Source organism: Gossypium hirsutum, chromosome D10 (assembly GCF_007990345.1).
Source record: "Gossypium hirsutum isolate 1008001.06 chromosome D10, Gossypium_hirsutum_v2.1, whole genome shotgun sequence".
NCBI lineage: Eukaryota > Viridiplantae > Streptophyta > Magnoliopsida > Malvales > Malvaceae > Gossypium > Gossypium hirsutum.
The window spans coordinates 31,349,502-31,368,267 of record NC_053446.1 but is presented as its reverse complement, the minus strand read 5'-3'; the positions used below and the strand labels follow the sequence as shown (position 1 = coordinate 31,368,267).

At 31.8% G+C, this 18,766-nt stretch overlaps 1 protein-coding gene across 1 annotated transcript; it reads left to right on the top strand.

The window, feature by feature from the left end:
* The first annotated feature begins 16,783 nt into the window (after positions 1 to 16,783).
* Positions 16,784 to 17,892, top strand: LOC107915508 (uncharacterized). Its single transcript, XM_016844660.1, has 3 exons — positions 16,784 to 17,130; positions 17,304 to 17,358; positions 17,635 to 17,892. The coding sequence occupies exons 1-3, from the start codon at positions 16,784 to 16,786 to the stop codon at positions 17,890 to 17,892; spliced, it is 660 nt and encodes a 219-aa protein (XP_016700149.1).
* Positions 17,893 to 18,766: the final 874 nt, after the last annotated feature.

The window sequence follows — 18,766 nt, the reverse complement described above, 5'->3', positions numbered from 1 at the left end:
AGAACTTATCCCTTGAGGTAATAAAGATGTAATAAATCCCTAAGGAAGTGTTAATATATACCCTAAAATAGTGAGAGTGTGTCCCTTAAGTAGGTGATAATGTATCTCCTGAGGAAATGAGAAAGTATTCCTTGAAGGAATAAAAATGTATTCAATGAAAAAATTGTGTCATATCCCACAAGGGTAGGAATAGATCCCTTGAGAAAATGAGAATGTATCTTTGAGGGAGTGAAAATGTATCCCAAAAAGGATTAGTAACAAATTCCCTAAGGGAATGAGAATGTACCCTTTGAAGGATTTAGACTGAATCCCCTGAAGGTTAGTGGTTGTAAGGTGGACTAAGTACTGCATTTTTTGTAGCTTGTATTACATTCGTTCTCAAGGACTAGTGGATAGTATTGCTTCTAGCTAGGTTCTTGTTGTAGTATTTTATTCCTTTTCTAATTGAGTTTTAGCTCTGCTTGTTGGAAGTTTCACTTATTGGTTAAGCCCTTATGATGTTAGAGATATGTAAAACATGTAAGATGTTCCATAGGAATAAAATAACCATTTTTTACTTAGAGGCTTTAGTTATTCTTGGATTACACCATGAAATATAAGTTCTAGCCTAATTTTGTAACGTGTTTGGTTGGCACATCACTATTTGATAGCTAGCACAATTAGTATTCTTGTATGACATTTTTTCCTTCCTTACATTTAAGGTGGATTTTAAAGTAGCCTAGTGAAGATATTTTTTTATGTAAAAGTGTTAGGGTTTTGATGTTGGAGCACAATTTTGAATTTATCTACTAGTTTGATTGGTATAGAAAGTGTCAAAGATTTTGGTGCTCGACCAAGTTTTTGCTGAGAGCTATTTTGTAAGGGTTGTGTTATTGGTAGAATTGTATCTTCTGAAGGAGTTCTTATATCTATCGAAGGATTTGTGTGGCCATTAAGTTGTTTGGAAAAATTGCATCCTTTAAGGGACTTTTGTATCCTTTAAAGGATTTATGCAAGAGCCAAGTTATTTGGTGTGATTGTATACCTTAGAGTTAGGCATATTCTTTAGTAAGGCCAAGATTCATTGGCAATATCTGACTCAATAGGTTTTGTATGTTAGTGAGGGAAAGCACCATTGTCTCTAGTCTCTTCTTAATCTCTGTTATGGTTTGTTTCTTCACTTTCCAAGCTGATACATTCATGCTTATACACATCCTCTATTTCACTCTTATACGATGGGGTATGTAACACCCTAAATTTTTGGGGTTAGAAGTTTGAGCTTTGTGGTTAGGGTCAGTGAGTAGGTTGTGCTATTGTATTTAGTTACACGTTTAAGTGACAGAATGGGTGTGTTGGTCTGGTGGTTGGTAGTGTGTTAATGTGCCTTGGGTCCTGGGTTGGAGTCCTCAGGAGTGTTTTGTGGGACCATTTTTTATTTTAAAGGTTTAAATAATTATTTTCTTTACTTAGTGATTATTTTATCATTTTTATTATTAATATTCTTTCTTTCTTTTTGGACGTTCTCATATTCCCCTTTTCTTTGTTTTCTTTTTTGTTTTTTTTTCTTCTTTTTTTTTGAAAACGGTTGTGTTGTGGTTTTTGGAGAGCTTCAATTTCTTGGTCATCGAGTCAGGTTCTAGACATTTTTTATCGTGAATCAGGTGTGAGATTCGAACTTTATCTAATTTATTTACAAGCTGTTAATTCGACAATTCTTGTGTGTGCTCTAAACCGTTGATTTTGGGTATTTAATTATTGAGGAAGTATGGGGAATACTACGTATTTCGATATACTTTTGTTATTACAAAGGTTGAGGACTGATTTGATGGCTCAAATAGTAATTCTAGCATGTTCTGATGTGGTTTCGTGATCACATAGGTGGCCACACGGGTGTGTGTCTGTTCATACGATCATATGGAATTAGGAATTAGAATTTGAGGAAATTAGTCGATTTTCACACGGCCATGTTCCCTGGGCACACAAGCGTGTGTGTTTGGCAATTAGGAATTAAGTGATTTGGTACTATACTGCCTAACCACACAACATGGCCACATAGTCGTGTGGCTAATTTGGGGTTTTAGGGATTCTACACTGGCGTGTGTTTTGGGACATATGGCCATGTCTGATGGGCACACGGGCGTGTCTGCCCTGAACCCTATTTTAGCACATTTAGACATAGAGTTACACGACCTGTTTATATGACCATGTCCCTAGCTCACACGGGCATGTGCCTTACTACACAGGCGTGTGCCTTCTCTTACATGGGCATGTGTTCACTCGCAAGGGCGTGTCTACCTCTCACATGAGCGTGTTGACCCCCACATAGCCTACGCTTTTCTAGACGCCCAGAGCACACGACCATGTGGCCTTAAGCACCAATTTTAGTTTTGTGTATATTTTTTTATCTGAAAATGTGTCTGTATGTTTCAACCCTTGATTAGGCTTTAGTGAGGGTTGTTAAGACTCTGATCGGGGCTTCAGCTTATGGGTTATTTGTGACTATTGTGTGAGATATCTGATTCTGAACCGGTTAGCTGGGTGTGTGCATGTCTGTTTCTATCTGGCTGTCTCTCGATGTGTTCATTGATTTTGTGAGGTTGTAAGCATACATGCAGTTGCATAAAGTAATTTTTGGGTTGGTTGTGAAGAGAAGGAAGACTAATTCTGATCCGATCTGGCAGTTTAACTACAACTCATTGGTACAGCATTTTACCGCATTGTACCGCATGTACGTCAGCTTTACTGCATACTGTTATCTAATTTGGCAGTTTAAACTGCATCATGTCTGTACATCAGTTTACCGCATTGCACTTTACTGCATATACGCTAGCTTTACTGCGTATTATTATCTGAATGGCTTAGTCCACATACATGGTGTGTAGGGTTGGATGGGCCTTTAAGGTCCTTTGTTGTGTGTTTGGTCAGTGACCTTAAACAACTCTTTTGGGGTGAGGACGGAGAGGTGTGTTGGTTGGATCGGCGGGCTTTACTACTTGATTGCATTTATATGCATCTAGATTTGAGTTCCTTGTCTGTAATCTGTCTGTTTGTTATAACAATTATGACTGACCTTGCGTGCATTGAGGTGTTAGTCGTGACATTTCGAATTGTGATGATGAGTGTTTTTGTATCGACCCGTAGACGGGTTTATCTGTTGAGTATTTTATGTGTGATTTGGTGTGCTTGACTATTACATTTGTTTGGGCATTGGTTTTTAGTTTGCTTTCTATTTCTGCGTATCTCTATAAATACTTTTCGTAATCGAAATATTGTCTGGTTCTGATCTGTAATTCCATTGATAAATACGTTTTGAACTCATACTGAGCTTATGTAGCTCACCCCCTTAGTGTTTCCCCTTATAGATACGCTCGGTTTCTGTAGCTTGGACTTGACATGCCAAAGGTCTCGGACAGTCGAGATAAGGAAACATGTTTAAAATTATTCTTTTCAATTGTTATTTTGGTAAATGTTTTTGAAATGTAAATAGTTGTAAGAACTGTGGTACAATTTTAATTTGGGTTTTCGTAAATGGTTTTCTTTGGCCTGAAATTTTTGTAATAATGGGACTTTATATCTGAGAGTTTTTACGGAACTTAAATACTGTAATATTTTTTGGTTTGTTAAACTAAAATTTCCTACGATCACTTTGGTGATCAATGTGACCTCTGAAATTCGGTCTAAACTCCTAGGCCGGGTTTTAGGGCATTACATTTAGTGGTATCAGAGTCAGGTTTGTAAAAACTCGGCCTGTGTTTTACATAACCATGTGCACGTGTATTCGTTAAATTTTTTTTCAGAAAATGATACCATAGTATTTTGAAATGACTTGTATCTAAAATAATATTTTGTGGAAATAAAATGTCTGAGACTCCGATGCCGGTCCGGATAGAAATTTGCAATTGTAAGATTAGATCTGTTCTAATAGATATTTATGTTGTGACTGTTTGTGAAATGTAGATTACTTTAAATTAGTTGAAAATCGGTATGGATTTTGAAGGTAAGCGAGATCGTGATGATCAGTCTGGCGAGACTCTCGAGGAGTCATGAACTTGAGTGGGACATGCAACTGTTTAGGAATCGAAAGTCAATACGACTTTGCCAACTTTGGGTAGTGATAACCCGAGCTTGTTATTGAGGTATTGACTTAGGTAGTGAGAGAAGTGCTAGAACAAGTGCTCAAGGCTAGGTTAGACAGACATGGAGAGTTAGTGCAAAGTAGGTGTGTAGATTGTGAGAAGAAGAGAGATCGCAGTCCTAAGAGGTTGGAGTCTCAGTCTGCGAAGCATGTAAGAACACATTTGAGTGACAATAAAGATTCTGCAGAGGGTGTTGATAGTGGTGCGAGCGTTCCGTTTGTGAGCACTATAAGAAGCGCCATCCGGGCAATTGTTGGAAGAAGGTGGGAGCATGTTTTCGATGTGGATCCATAGAACATAGGAATTGAGAGTGTCCTTGATGTCATTGAGACAGATATGGCTGTAGGTTATTTTGTCATGGTGTGTTGTTGTTGAGGACGATTTGTTCGACTGTTCACTGGTTAATGTTTTGGTGTGTGTGTGTGATGAAATATGTGTAACTGCTTCAGTGGTGAAGTGCTCTAGATGTGTGTTTTAGGTCTTAAGTTTGGTACGGTACTGCTTGGGTTTATAGTGCACAACAGGAGCATGGTGGTATAGCTTGTGTTAGATCACTGTTCTGTTAGTTGGAAATTTCAGAGACAAAATTTCTTTAAGAAAGGGTGAGTTGTAACACTCCTGATTTTTGGGGTTAAAAGTTTGAACTTTGTGGTTAGAGTCAGTGAGTAGGTTGTGCTATTGTGTTTAGTTGCACGTTTAAGTAACAGAATAGGCTTGCCGGTCTGGCGGTTGGTAGTGTGTTATTGTGTTATTGGGGACTAATTTGATGTCTAAAACGGTGATCTCGACCTGTTCTGATGTGGTTTCGTGACCACATGGGTGGCTACACAGGCCTGTACATGTTCACACAGCTGTGTGAAATTAGGAACCGAGGTTTTTGGGCAGGATTAGGTGCCACATGGCCTGGCTGTGTGATTGATTTAGGAAATTAGTCAATTTTCACACGACTGTGTTCCTTGGGCACATAGACGTGTGTGTTTAGGAATTAGGAATTTAGTGATTTGGTACCACATGGTCGTGTGGGTAATTTAGGGTTTTAAGGATTCTACACGGGCGTGTATTTTGGGACACACAGGCGTGTCTGATGGGCACACGGCCGTGCCTCCTCCTACACACGGCCAGAGCACACAGCCGTGTGGCCTTAAGTCACCAATTTTAGTTTTGTGTATGTTTTTTATCTAAAAATGTCTCTGTGTGTTCCTACACTTGACTAGGCTTTAATGAGGGTTGTTAAGACTCTGATCAGGGCTTCGGCTTATGGGTTATTTGTGACTGTTGTGTGAGATATCTGATTCTGAATCGGTTAGCTGGGTGTGTGCATGTCTGTTTCTATCTGACTGTCTCTCGATGTGTTCATTGATTTTGTGAGGTTGTAAGATACATGCAATTGCATAAAGTAATTTTTGGGTTGGTTGTGAAGAGAAGGAAGACTAATTCTGATCCGATCTGGCAATTTAACTACAACACATTGGTACAGCATTTTACCGTATTGTACCGCATGTACGTCAGCTTTACTGCATACTATTATCTGATCTGGCAGTTTAAACTGCATCATGTCTGTACATCGGTTTACCGCATTGCACTGTACTGTATATACGCCAACTTTGCTGCATATTATTATATAAGGGGCTTAGTCCAAATATATGGTGTGTAGGGTTGGATGGGCCTTTCAAGCTCCTTTGTGGTGTGTTTGGTCGGTGAGCTTAAACAGCTTTTTTGGGGTGTGATCGAGAGATGGAGAGATATGTTGGCCAGATGGGCGGGCTTTTACTATGTGACTGCATTCATACGCATCTGGATTTGAGTTCCTTGTCTGTAATCTTTCTGTTTGTTATAACAATTATGGCTGACCTTATGTGCATTGAGGTGTTAGTCGTGACATTTCGGATTGTGATGATGAGTGTTTTTATTATCTGTTGAGTATTCTGTGTGTGATTTGGTGTGCTTGACTGTTACGTTTGTTTGGGACGTTGGTTTCAATTTTGCTTTTTGTTTCTTCGTATCTCTATAAGTACTTTTCGTCATCGAACTACTGTTTGGTTCTGATCTTTAATTTCGTTGATAGATACTTTTTGAACTCACATTGAACTCGTGTAGCACACCCCCTTAGTGTTTCCCCTTGCAGGTACGCTCGGTTTTTGTAGCTTGGACTCGGCATGCTGAAGGTCTCGATCAGTCACGATAAGGAAACATGTTTAAGAGTCTTCTTTTCAATTGCTATTTTGGTAAATTGTTTTGAAATGTAAACAACTATAAGAACTGTAGTACAATTTTAATTTGGGTTTTCGTAAATGGTTTTCTTGGGATTGAAATTTTTGTAATAATGGGACTTTATATCTGAGAGTTTTTACGGAACTTAAATACTGTAATGTTTTTTGGTTTGTTAAACTAAAATTTCTCACGATCACTTCGGTGATTAATGTAACCTCTAAAATTCGATCTAAACTCTTAGGTCGGGTTTTGGGGCGTTAAAAGTATATAAATATTTACCAAAAATAAAGGAACATTGAAATGATTTGAAACATTTGTTGGTTTTGGGAGAGCATCATCTCACGATGAACCCACTATATAAAGATGAGGGATCTTGCTCCTCAATAGAAGCAATTCGTTTCATCAACATTGGAGATGCCAAACAACAGTAACAATACAAAGTTGCATAATCAACTTTGAGGTATAAAGAGATTTGAGGAGTTCAAGAGACGCAAAGGGAGTTAATAGGCTGTTAAGATAAGGGGAAAATTTTAAAGCAAACAAACAAAAACAATTGAAAAGGTTAAAAGGATTCACACCCACAAGGAGCACCAAGGTAAAAATAGAGAAGATAATTGACTCGAAAAAGTTCAATTAAGATAAAAGGTAAAAAAAAAAAAGGACCATGCACCACTAGAAGTAGAGAATTTGGGAAATCACAATCTTATGAAAAAAAAAACCTCCAATGGTTGATGAGAAAAAAAAACCTAGGACATGACCGAACAAAGGATTTAGGATTACGAGAATATTGAAGAAAAGAAAATAAAACATAAAAACAACCAAAAAAAGGTACCGAAGAAGGTGTTGACAATTAACAAAAGAAGGAAAACCGATAGACGTTACCTTAGGGGGAAAATGGAAAAATGCTCTCAAAGAGATTTTTTCTATTTGTTTTAATCAATATTTTTTTAATAATTATTTAACACAAAATGTGCATGTTTCATAATCTATTACAATTATAAAAGGGTACGAGTTAAAAAATACCACTTAATTGACAAATTTATTAAAACATCACTATTAATTAACAAGAATTACCCTTTTGATAAATTTACGATATAACTTCTTTTTAAAAAATCACAATAACTTATGAAAATCCACTTTATAAGACAAAACTTGTTATTTTCAACTTGGAAAAGAAAAATAACTACTACATTACTGTTGAAAATGCATCAGTAAAACCAATGAAATCATTTTTCTCGAATAAAAAACAAATTTTGAATGAAAGCAATTTATAAGTGTACGTATCCTCATCTGTTTTATAGTTTAAATTCAGGTTAGGGTTAGGTAAAGTCCGCCTAACAATGTCGACTACAGGATTTGAACTTAGTCTAAATACTTGAAAAAGAAGTTCACTTCTACTTCTTCCAACAACTTATTGGTAGAAAAAATAATGAATAAGAAATTATTGATATATTTTTATTTATTAATAATTTAATTGTCTTTTCTATAATTTTGTACACATGGTATGTAACGGATTTTTATTATTTATCAATGGCATAATGACTTATTTGATCCTCCAAATTTATAAAAAAAATCATTTTAGTCATTCATTTATTTTTTCACCTCTTTGATCCCTTGAACGTGTCATCCACGTGGCAATCCATGTGTATGCCACATCAGCAAAGTTAACAAACTTTAACTTTTCCATCCGTTTTTTGGTGATTTGACAAATAGTACAAATTCAAAGGCTAATTAAGATGAAAAAATAAATAAAAAGCTAAAATGACTTATTTTTTTAATGATCTCATTATAAGTTTTGATCTGCTATTTTTGACACAATACCTAGAATTACCTATAGCTCCTCTCCAACCGATAAATAACCGTGCCCATATCAATTAAGCTAATTTTTTTAATTAAAGTGGAGAGTCGAATAAATCATTATACCTTTATCAATCATATAATTAATTTCTGATCACGTATATTTATCAGACGCATACACTGATTTCTAGTATATATAACTTAATTAGAAATGCTCTAATTATGTCAGCCACCTAGAAATACCAATGGTGTAGCAGTTATAAGACCATTTCTGACTTGTTGCAGCCCTAAATAAACATTGAATAATTTAGACATATAATTCTAACTTCAATTTATTGGAACACATTTCCTTACCTTGTGCAAAAAAACATATGGTCACCGATTAAAAAAAATGTCTGCGGTGAAGATGATGATAGATTGCTAATTCCGCAAGCTTGCACAATACATAACCATGCGCCTTAAGCATTGTGATGATTTGATAAGTAAGTAGTTTGTGCTTAATTTTATGAAACCCTAATGTCTTCTTCCACATGCTTCTTCAAACTTGTATGATGTGCTTTAAAAAATTAATTCTGAGCTGACCAACATTAACATATGAAGGGGAATCCTTCGAAAAACGAGATTAGGGCTTACGCTAGATCCTATGGCATTAATGTACTTTTCTTTACAAAAAAGAAAAATTTTAATTTTAATTGAGTATATAACAAAGCAAGCTCCAAAATTTCTCAACTATAGGTATAAATTTATTAATACAACTCTGAAGACCTTTGGAGGAATCATTTAATTTAATACTTGCCATAAGAGTAAGGCCTGCACTGGCATTTTCAGTAGAAAAGTATAGGGAAAATTTATAGTTTATTTGTTATGGGATTCATCAAATATTCAATTTTATTGGGTCTAATCCCTCAATTTTATACATTTTAATTAAGTTGTTATTCTTTTATTATACAAAAGAAAATTTAACAAATTAATAACTTATATTATATAAATATTGACATATTCTCAAATTATGCGGTTTTCCTCGTTTAGGTATTTAATTTTTTGGGTTAATTATCAATTTCATCTCATTTAACCTCATACACCCTACTATTCAACATGAAACATTTTTATTAGATGTTGCATACTTTTTTAGCTAATATGAGACAGAATTGATCACTTGCAAAATATATAAGGAGTCCATTTCAATTCCATCATCTGCATGAGCGGTCATGGGTTAGTTTTGTCTAATTGAATTTTATATTGGTTTGATTGTATTTTGTATTTGCTCGAACATATAGTTTTATATTTGTATCGGTAAACTCTCAAAATATTTAATGAAATATATATAGTTGACCATATGAACTAAAAGATCTGTCTTTGACACCAATAAGTTTTGAGTGTAGTAAAGTATATTGCACTCGTAGGGAGTGAACTCATATTTGAACCCTAGAGATAACATTGTTGAAAAGAGAAACCACAAACTTTAAAAAATAAAACAATCATAGACGGTACCTTAATTATAAAAAAATACATAATTTTACTTTGAAAAAAATCCAATATATAGTATTTGTCATATAGGTATTAAAGATACTGATAATTCCTAAAGTTTTGAATGGATTCTAGTAATCTTTCTTATAATTAACATATATACTTTTTATATGGATACATGTATCCTTATATCTCAAGACATTACAACATTGATTTAAAAATAAAATTCATCATGTCTCGAGATATGATGGTCATGTTTTTAGACCTCAGTAGAATTTGGATAAATAAGTTTGGATTCAAATCCTAACATTATTTTTAATTTCGTTCAATTCCTAAATACTTTAAACAAGATCAATTGACATTCATAGATTATTTTCATGTGATACAATTGAAATTACACGTGATTTATTGGTTTGAATGCATATTATTTAGTGAAATGGTATCGATTTAATCTGAATTGTTTCAGCAATGCAATGTAACATTATGTATTCATATCTAATAATCGAATTGGATGTAAAGTGTTATATTTAATGGTATTAAAAATATTAAAATATATACGTGGATTGTGATTTAGAATAATTGATATTTGAAACTCCAAAAAATGTGTATTAGTGATATTAATATTAAAATTTTGACTACTGAATGGGAAAATGCTCATAAGTTGATTAGGAAAAGAAAAAGGTAAAAGAGAGAGATGCCACTTACCACTCGAGTTAAATCTTTTGACTCATAAAATTGATGATACTAAGCCCCACTTTCTTTCACAAGAATTTTTTTAAGAAGAATATTAAGAACCCCTTTGGATGGATGTGAAAGACTGAAGAATTATTGGAATAAGTATAAATTTATCAAATTAAAAATCAAAATTTTCATTGTTCACCTGGGCCACCTTTGACTTATGCAATGCCATACAGACGTTTACACGGCAATGACGTGATATAGTTCTGTTTCAATTTTTTAATTTTAAATACCATTTTTTAATATTATCCATAATCTTAACAATTGGAGAATAAATTAAATTACCATTTCCATCCATTAAAATTGGATATTAGGTTCCATAATCAACCAAAAACCTTGAAAATCATGTGGAAGACGAAACTCTAACAAATGGGTGGTAGAAGTATTAATGAGGTTATTATATTAGGGGTTAAATTGTATTTTAATTTTTTATTAGAAAATTAGATAAATTAAATTTTTATACATTAAATTAAAGGATATAATTTTTTTTTTAATTTCATTTATATGTACTATTAAAAACAGGTGTGATTAACAGAATATTCAAAAAGTGATACATGACATGCCACGTGTACTTTATGTTGATGTACAAGCAGGGGTGAAATTAGGAGATTGGCAAGAGTCCTAGCCTCCTCTAAAATGGAAAATTTTTCATTTAGACCCTTTAAATTTTTTAAAACTTTAAATTATTAAAGGTAAAATTATACGTTGGCCCCTAAAAATATAAAAATTTGATTTAATCCTTAAAATGGTGAAATTATATTTTTGCTATTGTAAAGATTATAACTTAATTTTAACCTCTCTAAAAAAATTCTGTTTTCGTCCTTGTGTACAAGGACCAGTTTCTAAGAGTAGAACTAGATGAAATTTTATACAGAATAATGAATTTACTCTTTGATCTGACATGTAGGGACCAATTTACTCATTTTTTAAGTAGATGAGACAAAATACAATTTAACCCCTACTATAAAAACTTCCATAATACTTCTATCCAAGCGGATTAATCTAACCTATTCCAATATGTTCATCAAAAGAATGAAAAGAGAAAAACTAAAAGAGTAAAAGACGAAGCAAAATAAGGCGAGCATAGGCATGAATAGGCATGTAATGAATTGAAGGAAAGCATTAAGATTTTGGACTTTTGGGGGAAGATTTGAGTATAGCAACTTTAGCTAACAACATATCCCTTATTTTGGGGCCATATCACGTGAGGATAGGAATCGAGTTATACAGCTAACCAAACCAAACCAAAAATGTAATATTAAAAATACCAAAATGTCGTGAAAACTTTATTTTAAAATGTTTGAATTAATATTATAGTAATCGCTTTTCCCCGTAAACCACTACTTTAGTAGCAATAAAGGTAAGCGGCGGTATTGGGTCTCAGCCTCCCCTATTTTAAGGGTTGTGTGGCCTTGGGAGTTTCCCCTTGGAATCTATGCACGTTTTTGTTCCTGTCACACCCACCCTTAATCAGAAACCCTACTTGTGTTGTTCACAACTATTTCACATCACATCACACTCCCACTTTTGCTTTTCAACAAACCAATTGAAGCACATAAATATTGTTAGCACAAAGTTTATTTCATTTTTATTATATAATCACTTTTTTATACCAAAGATAATTACGCTATATTAAGGTATAAAAATTTATTTTAGTCTTTCGTTTAAATTCCTTTTTGTTTTAATCTTCATGTTTGTTTTATTTGTCTAATCACCTATAAATGGATGAAAAAATTATTATACGTTAACTTTATTAACGTGACATATACGTATATTGTCATATAAATAACATGTCAACAATTAATTAATTTTTTAAAATTTAAAATATAAAAAATATATTTTTCAAAATTTTTGAAAAATTTAACCAATTGCTAATGTGGCACACATGTAGATTGTCACATCAATAAAATTAATTTTTCATTTATTTTGGAGTGATTTGATAAGTAATGCAAGTTTAATGTCTAAAAGAGACAAAAAAATTAAATATTTTTTTTATAAAATTGAAAGACTAAAAAAATCATTATGCCTAATCATTAGACATAATATAATAATAGAGTTTAAATTTTATCAATAAGTGTTAGGTGCAATGATAAAATATATTGCACTCTTAAGAAGAGAACATATGTTTAAAATTTAAAGATGGTATTATTAAGAGAGACAATCACAAACTAATGAACAGTAAAACGAATATAGGATACACAAAAAAATAGAATTTAAATCTTAAATTTTAAGTGCCAATAAAGGCCTTAATCACTACACCTTTATATTGTTGGTCAATATATAATCATTAATAAAGAAGATATTTAATAAGTTTAGAATTTAAATTTTAATATTTGTAATATATATATATCTCATATATGGCTTCCTTCATTTAAAACTAGACTTTACTCACTCATTGTGGATGAAAATTAAAAACAAAATAGTAAGAATATATGAAAAAGAACTGTTGGTTAAAAAATACGAATGCCTTTTTACAAAACTAATAAATTAAAATTTTAATTGAAAAAAAATTAAATAGCATAAATATTCTTATGGTTAGATATATATATTACATTTGTTTTATTGTAATTTTATTGATTGAATTGCTTAAGTTATAATACCAAGTTAGCCATTTTATTTATATTTATACTTACATAAAACTAAGACTTTTAATTAAGTAGGTTTTACAAGTTAATCGTGTTAAAATAAAAAATTTGACATGAAATTTAATAAATCAAGATCTGTCATATCAGGTTATCAAGAACAAAATTAGATGTGGAAGTGTATCTAAATTCATTGATATCTTGAAATCTTCAAGTTTTGTGATTTTGATCTTCCAAATTAACACACAACTAATTTAGAGAATATGACTCTTTTTTCTGAAGATGGGATGTCGGAAAAGTTACATATGTGTAATTTGATGACCATAACCCTAATATATAACTGTTGTACATTAATTTTAATTTCTAATCAATCTATCATAAATTAGAAAATAGTTATTCGAGTATCTACACATATTTGACCCATATTTTATTTAATAACTAAAGCCCAATAAACATTAACCAAATTAGATCACTTTTAGTTTGGGCTAACTTTTTATGATAGTAAATAATAATATGTAATTATTCTTATTATATATGTGATGTCCATATTTTTTCAACAATCTCCCACTTGGACTACACACACACACACACACACACATATATACTAATTACTTTGTAATTACATGTCATTATATAACCTTATGAACTAAAAAATTTACTATCATATCTAAAAGGTACTTCAAACAATCTCGTCCATTAATTATGTCAACATAGAACTAAGGTGACTTTCGTTATATATATCGTAACTCAATTCATCTCTAATCACGTAGATTAACACAACCAAATGATATAGATCAAGTATGGATGTGTAGCATGAAAATTACATGCAATATGATCTAAACATATTTATTTTCAATTGGCCCTCCTTAAACCTTAGTGAGATTAAATTTTACCGAAACCAGAATGTGAATAAACCAAATAAACATTATTTCTACAGAAAATATCCTTAGTATTCGTAAGCTAAAATAATTGAAAAATGTGTCTATAATAGAAAAATATTTAAAATTACAAACTCTCACTAAAATTGAATATCCTTAAATGGGATTACCTATATGAGTGATGTGCTCATGAAAAACCTATGTGGTAGTTCCTTAGTAAGTGGATCCGCAATTATGAAGTTTGTCCCAATATGCTTTATAGACACATGACAACCAAGAATTTAAAGTCTATATGCTTTGATTTTGTTGTGCTCCTCTTGTTATTGGAATAAAGGATTGCAATCACCTTAGAGACAAAATTTTGCATTCATAATCCATAAATTTGGAGTTTGGATACATGAGATCTCTAACTTATCAGACCTCTGATATGTGAGCATGTAATGTTTTGTTTTCTAAAGATAATGTATGAATCGTTTAGTTTCTTTCTAATGGTCCATACCTAAATTGCTCAAATATTTGTAGAACATCCCAATAATGTATGCAATATTCAAATGCATACAAACCTGAACATACATTAGATTTCCCACGCTAAAATGTAGGGAATCTTATGCATTTTTGTAATATCAAAATCATTTTCAGGGCATTGATTGAGACTATTCTTACTCCCATAAATCTTGTGATATATATAATCATTAACTAATGTCATGTCGAAACCAAATGAGATAATCACTTGGTGAATATTGTAATACCACTGACAAGAGACCTGTTTAAGCCCATAAATTAATTTCTTTAATTTGTAAACCATTAACTTTGCATGACTAAACACAAAGTTTTATGATTACACCACATAAATCATCTCATCAATGTTACCTTTGAGAAACACAATTTTGACATCCATCTAATGTAGCTTAAGGTCAAAATATGTCACTAAAGCCAATATAACTTTTTATCTAATGGACCTTCTTAATGGCATTAATTCTTAAGGTTGTAGAGTTTGTTACTTGATTGAGAGGTCCAATGACGTTGTCTTGATCCAGAGTTGTTATTTGAACAATATAAAGTATAATAGATTGTTCCTGATCTTTATCAATATCAATTAAAAAATTTTTTTGAGGAATATCAACACGTTCTTCTTCAAACACAATGTCTCTAATTGTCTCTTCCCCTACAAACTCAACATCCTCAAAGAAAGGTCATTATCCGTATTAAGAATAATCTTAGTAGTGGGATCATAAAACTTTATGACCTTTAGATCTTTAAGAGTATCTAGAAAATCAAAGGGATAAAGAATATTATTGGACACAAGTTCTCAGTTCTTCTTTTAGAGACATAAGCTAATCTCTTATGCCACAATGAAGTTGAAAATGGCTAATTTGTGTTTCTTACCTATTACGGTAATATGCAATGATTCATTAGATGGAAAAATAGTATTAAATAAAATATATTATCAGAACTTGATAAAGAATTGAAGATCATATTTTAATTTTGAAAACTACATTTTCTATTTTAAAAATTAGCAAAAAATAAAAAAAAATTTGTCTAATATTGAAAATCAAATTTCATCTAAAAGGTTGTACAATAAAAGTCTCAATAAAATCCCAATAAAATTTAATTCTAAATAATAATCTCAAGTTTCTATTGCTTCAATTTCTGCCGAACGACTGTTTCCTATGTAGATGTATCTTTCACCATCATTTGACTTTTGGCAATTCTGGCAATCCTACATAGACAAGCTAATGTGAGTTATTGCACCAAAATCTATCCACCAATTGTGTCTCACTAATGAAATCAAATTAACCTCAAAATAAATAAAATCAAGAAGTGTACATTTCTTAACACCCCAAGCATGATAATTGGTACAATTCTTCTTTTGATGATCTGTTGCACCATAGAAGAAATAACCATCCTTGCTTCCTTTTGTTGTTTCTTTTTTGGTGTTGTATCCGCAACTTCCTTAATTTCTTTCTATTTTTATCCTTCTTATCTTTCAAGGTTGTGGCTAAATTAGCTCTTTTTTATCATTTCTTGCTTCAACATTTCCTCTTCTTGAACATAGTGTGAGATGAGCTCATTCAAAAGACCAAGTCTCTTTCTGACAATTATAACTCACCTTAAACGGGCTAAACTGTGATGAGATATTAAAACTAGATGCATTAGCAAGTCATTCGAGAGTTATAGCTTAAGTACTTTCATCTTTGATTTAAGATATGACGTTTTTATAATGTACTCATTGATATTACCTTTCCCTTTATACCTTATTGAAATTAGATTTGTCAAGAGGTTACCCATTTTAGCCTTTTCATTCTTGAGAAACCTTTTTTCAGTGTCGACCAAGAATTCCTTAGTTGTGGTACAATAAACCTCTATATAATAATACCCTTCAGACCTAAAAAAATTATTATTTTATCGATATTATTAGTTTATTGATAAATTAATATTTATTAATTTAGAGAATATTTCATACTTTATGCATAGGTTTTTTTTATCAAAATCCAATATGCATGTAGGTGCAATGAATCAAATTTAATTGGTTCATGTAACAAAAAAAAAGAGTGAATTAATTGGCTCATGTAACCAAAAAGAAAAAAAAGAGTTAATGGTTTAAAAATTCAATAACTATATTCATTTGATAGATTAAAAAATTTATTATAAATAAACATATGTACGTATCAAAATATTGTAATTCATATAATATTTTCCTCCATGGCTTCCTATTTGAAAGGTATAAAAAAGTCTACATTGACAGATGAGATGAGAAAAGCATTATGTGAGTACAAAAACCTCTTCAAGTCAAAAAGATTTGCAACAGTGGGTTCAACAAACATTTGATCTCTTTGTTAGCAAATCAACAATATCAAATACTCTTAAAAGATCATCTGAATATTTGTCAAAAGAGATAAAGAATAGAAATGTTAAAAGGCACAAATCAACCAAATATCCCGAATTAGAAAAGGTATTGTATGAGTGGTTTCTCCAATATCAAGAGAAAGTAAACATGACCAGAGAAATGATTCAAATTAAAGCAAAAGAGCTTTTGCATAAAATGTATGGTGATGCAAATTCCAAATTTAACTTCTCAATCGGTTGGCTAGAACGGTTCAAGGCAAGACATGGAATTAAGTCTTATAGAAGATTTGGTGAAAGTAGTTCAGTTGTTATGGAGAATATTGAAGATGCTTTACCTCAAATAAGAGCTAAATTGGAAATTTTTTATTGGAAGGATATCTATAATATGGATGAAACAGGCTTATTTTATCGTTTGCAAGCAGATCATTCACTGGCTACAAAGCAAATAGAAGGACGAAAAAAGGACAAGGAAAAGACTTACTATTGTGGTTTATTGTAATGGGGATGGTTCAAATAAAGTGGCTCTTTGGGTTATTGGTAAGTTTGCTAATCCTAGATGCTTTAAGCATGTGAATATTGACAATCTTAACTGTCATTATCGAGCCAACAAAAAAAGCATGGATGACTGAATTACTTTTTCAAGATTTTGTTCATTGGTTTGATGCTAGAATGACTGGTAGAAAGGTGTTGCTTATAGTAGACAATTGCCCAGCCCATCCCAAGGTTATTGAAGGCTTGAGAAACGTTGAATTGTTCTTTTTGCCTCCAAATTCAACATAAAAAATTCAACCATGTGTTGCTAGAATTATTAGAGCAGTTAAGATTTATTATCGATGTCGCTTTTATTCTAGCATCTTGGAAGGTTACGAGAAAGGAAAAATAAATCTTGAAAAGATTAATGTATCGGATACAATCCATTTTTTTAATGTTGCTTGGAATATTGATGTGAAGCCTACAACTATTGCAATTTTTTTCCGACATTACAAAATTTGATTCAAGGAGGATATGCCTCTTGAGCAAGAAATTGGTGATGTTGAAGGCATTCATAAATTAAAAGAAGTAATTTCTAATTTACACTATAGAAATGCATTGGATGTTGAGCAGATTTTGAATTATCCAAGTGACAATGAATCTTTGAGGGAGCCACCTGCAGATGAAGAAATTATTCAAGGAGTAATGGATGTGCCAGCTGATGATGAGCAAGATCCAAATGACAGTAGTGTTTTACCATATTTTCTCCAAAAAAGGCTTTTCTAGCTGTGGATACCTTGAAGAATTATTTAATATAACACAAGAAGAATATATCAGATTTGGTTTATGCCCTTCTAAAAATTAAAAATGAAATTGTATTTGATTCACATGTAAAGAAGAAGCAATTAACTATATATGCATATTTTAGCAAAGAATAAAATTGAAAAAAAAAGAGTTGTCTAGAAAGCACTTTAGTTTTATGTATTGTATATAAAAATTTTAGTATATTTAATGAATTATTATTTTATAATTTCATTGAGCCATTAAGGATTTTTCTAAAAATTATTATCTTATGCATTTAACAAGGTTATTATTTTATTCCCTTGGCCCAAGTCGAGACCGAAAAAAATTATTATTTAACCAAGATTATTAATTTATCGAATATTCATTTATCGAGGTTTTACTGTAATCTTATAGAACATAGTCCCCCTAAATGCTTTTGGAATGGTCTTTTTCATGATCATCATACAAATGAGATTTGATCTCTCCCTCCTTTGATTAAAGGTACTCTCATTTGCAAGTGGTAAAAGAGAATCAGTCCTTAACGCAAGGTCAAGATCCATGACTTCGAGAACATTCATAAGATTCTCTTGCCATGATTTAAAGTTCAGTCTATTGAACATAAGAATTGAGTTAATGATGGTTGTGATGTTGGGAGGTGTAATAATAGTTGAATCAAATAAAACAAGATGACATAAGACTTCAAATTTAAACAAGAATAATTTGAATACAGGTAAACCTTATTTCAAGATAACAAACACTCCATTAATATTTCATCTCTGAATAAAAATATTAACTTGTAAGTGTTATCCTGTTGTAGTAATCAAACACTGACATTAAAAACATGTCAAACAATAAGTCTTTATTTAGGTCAATTTGT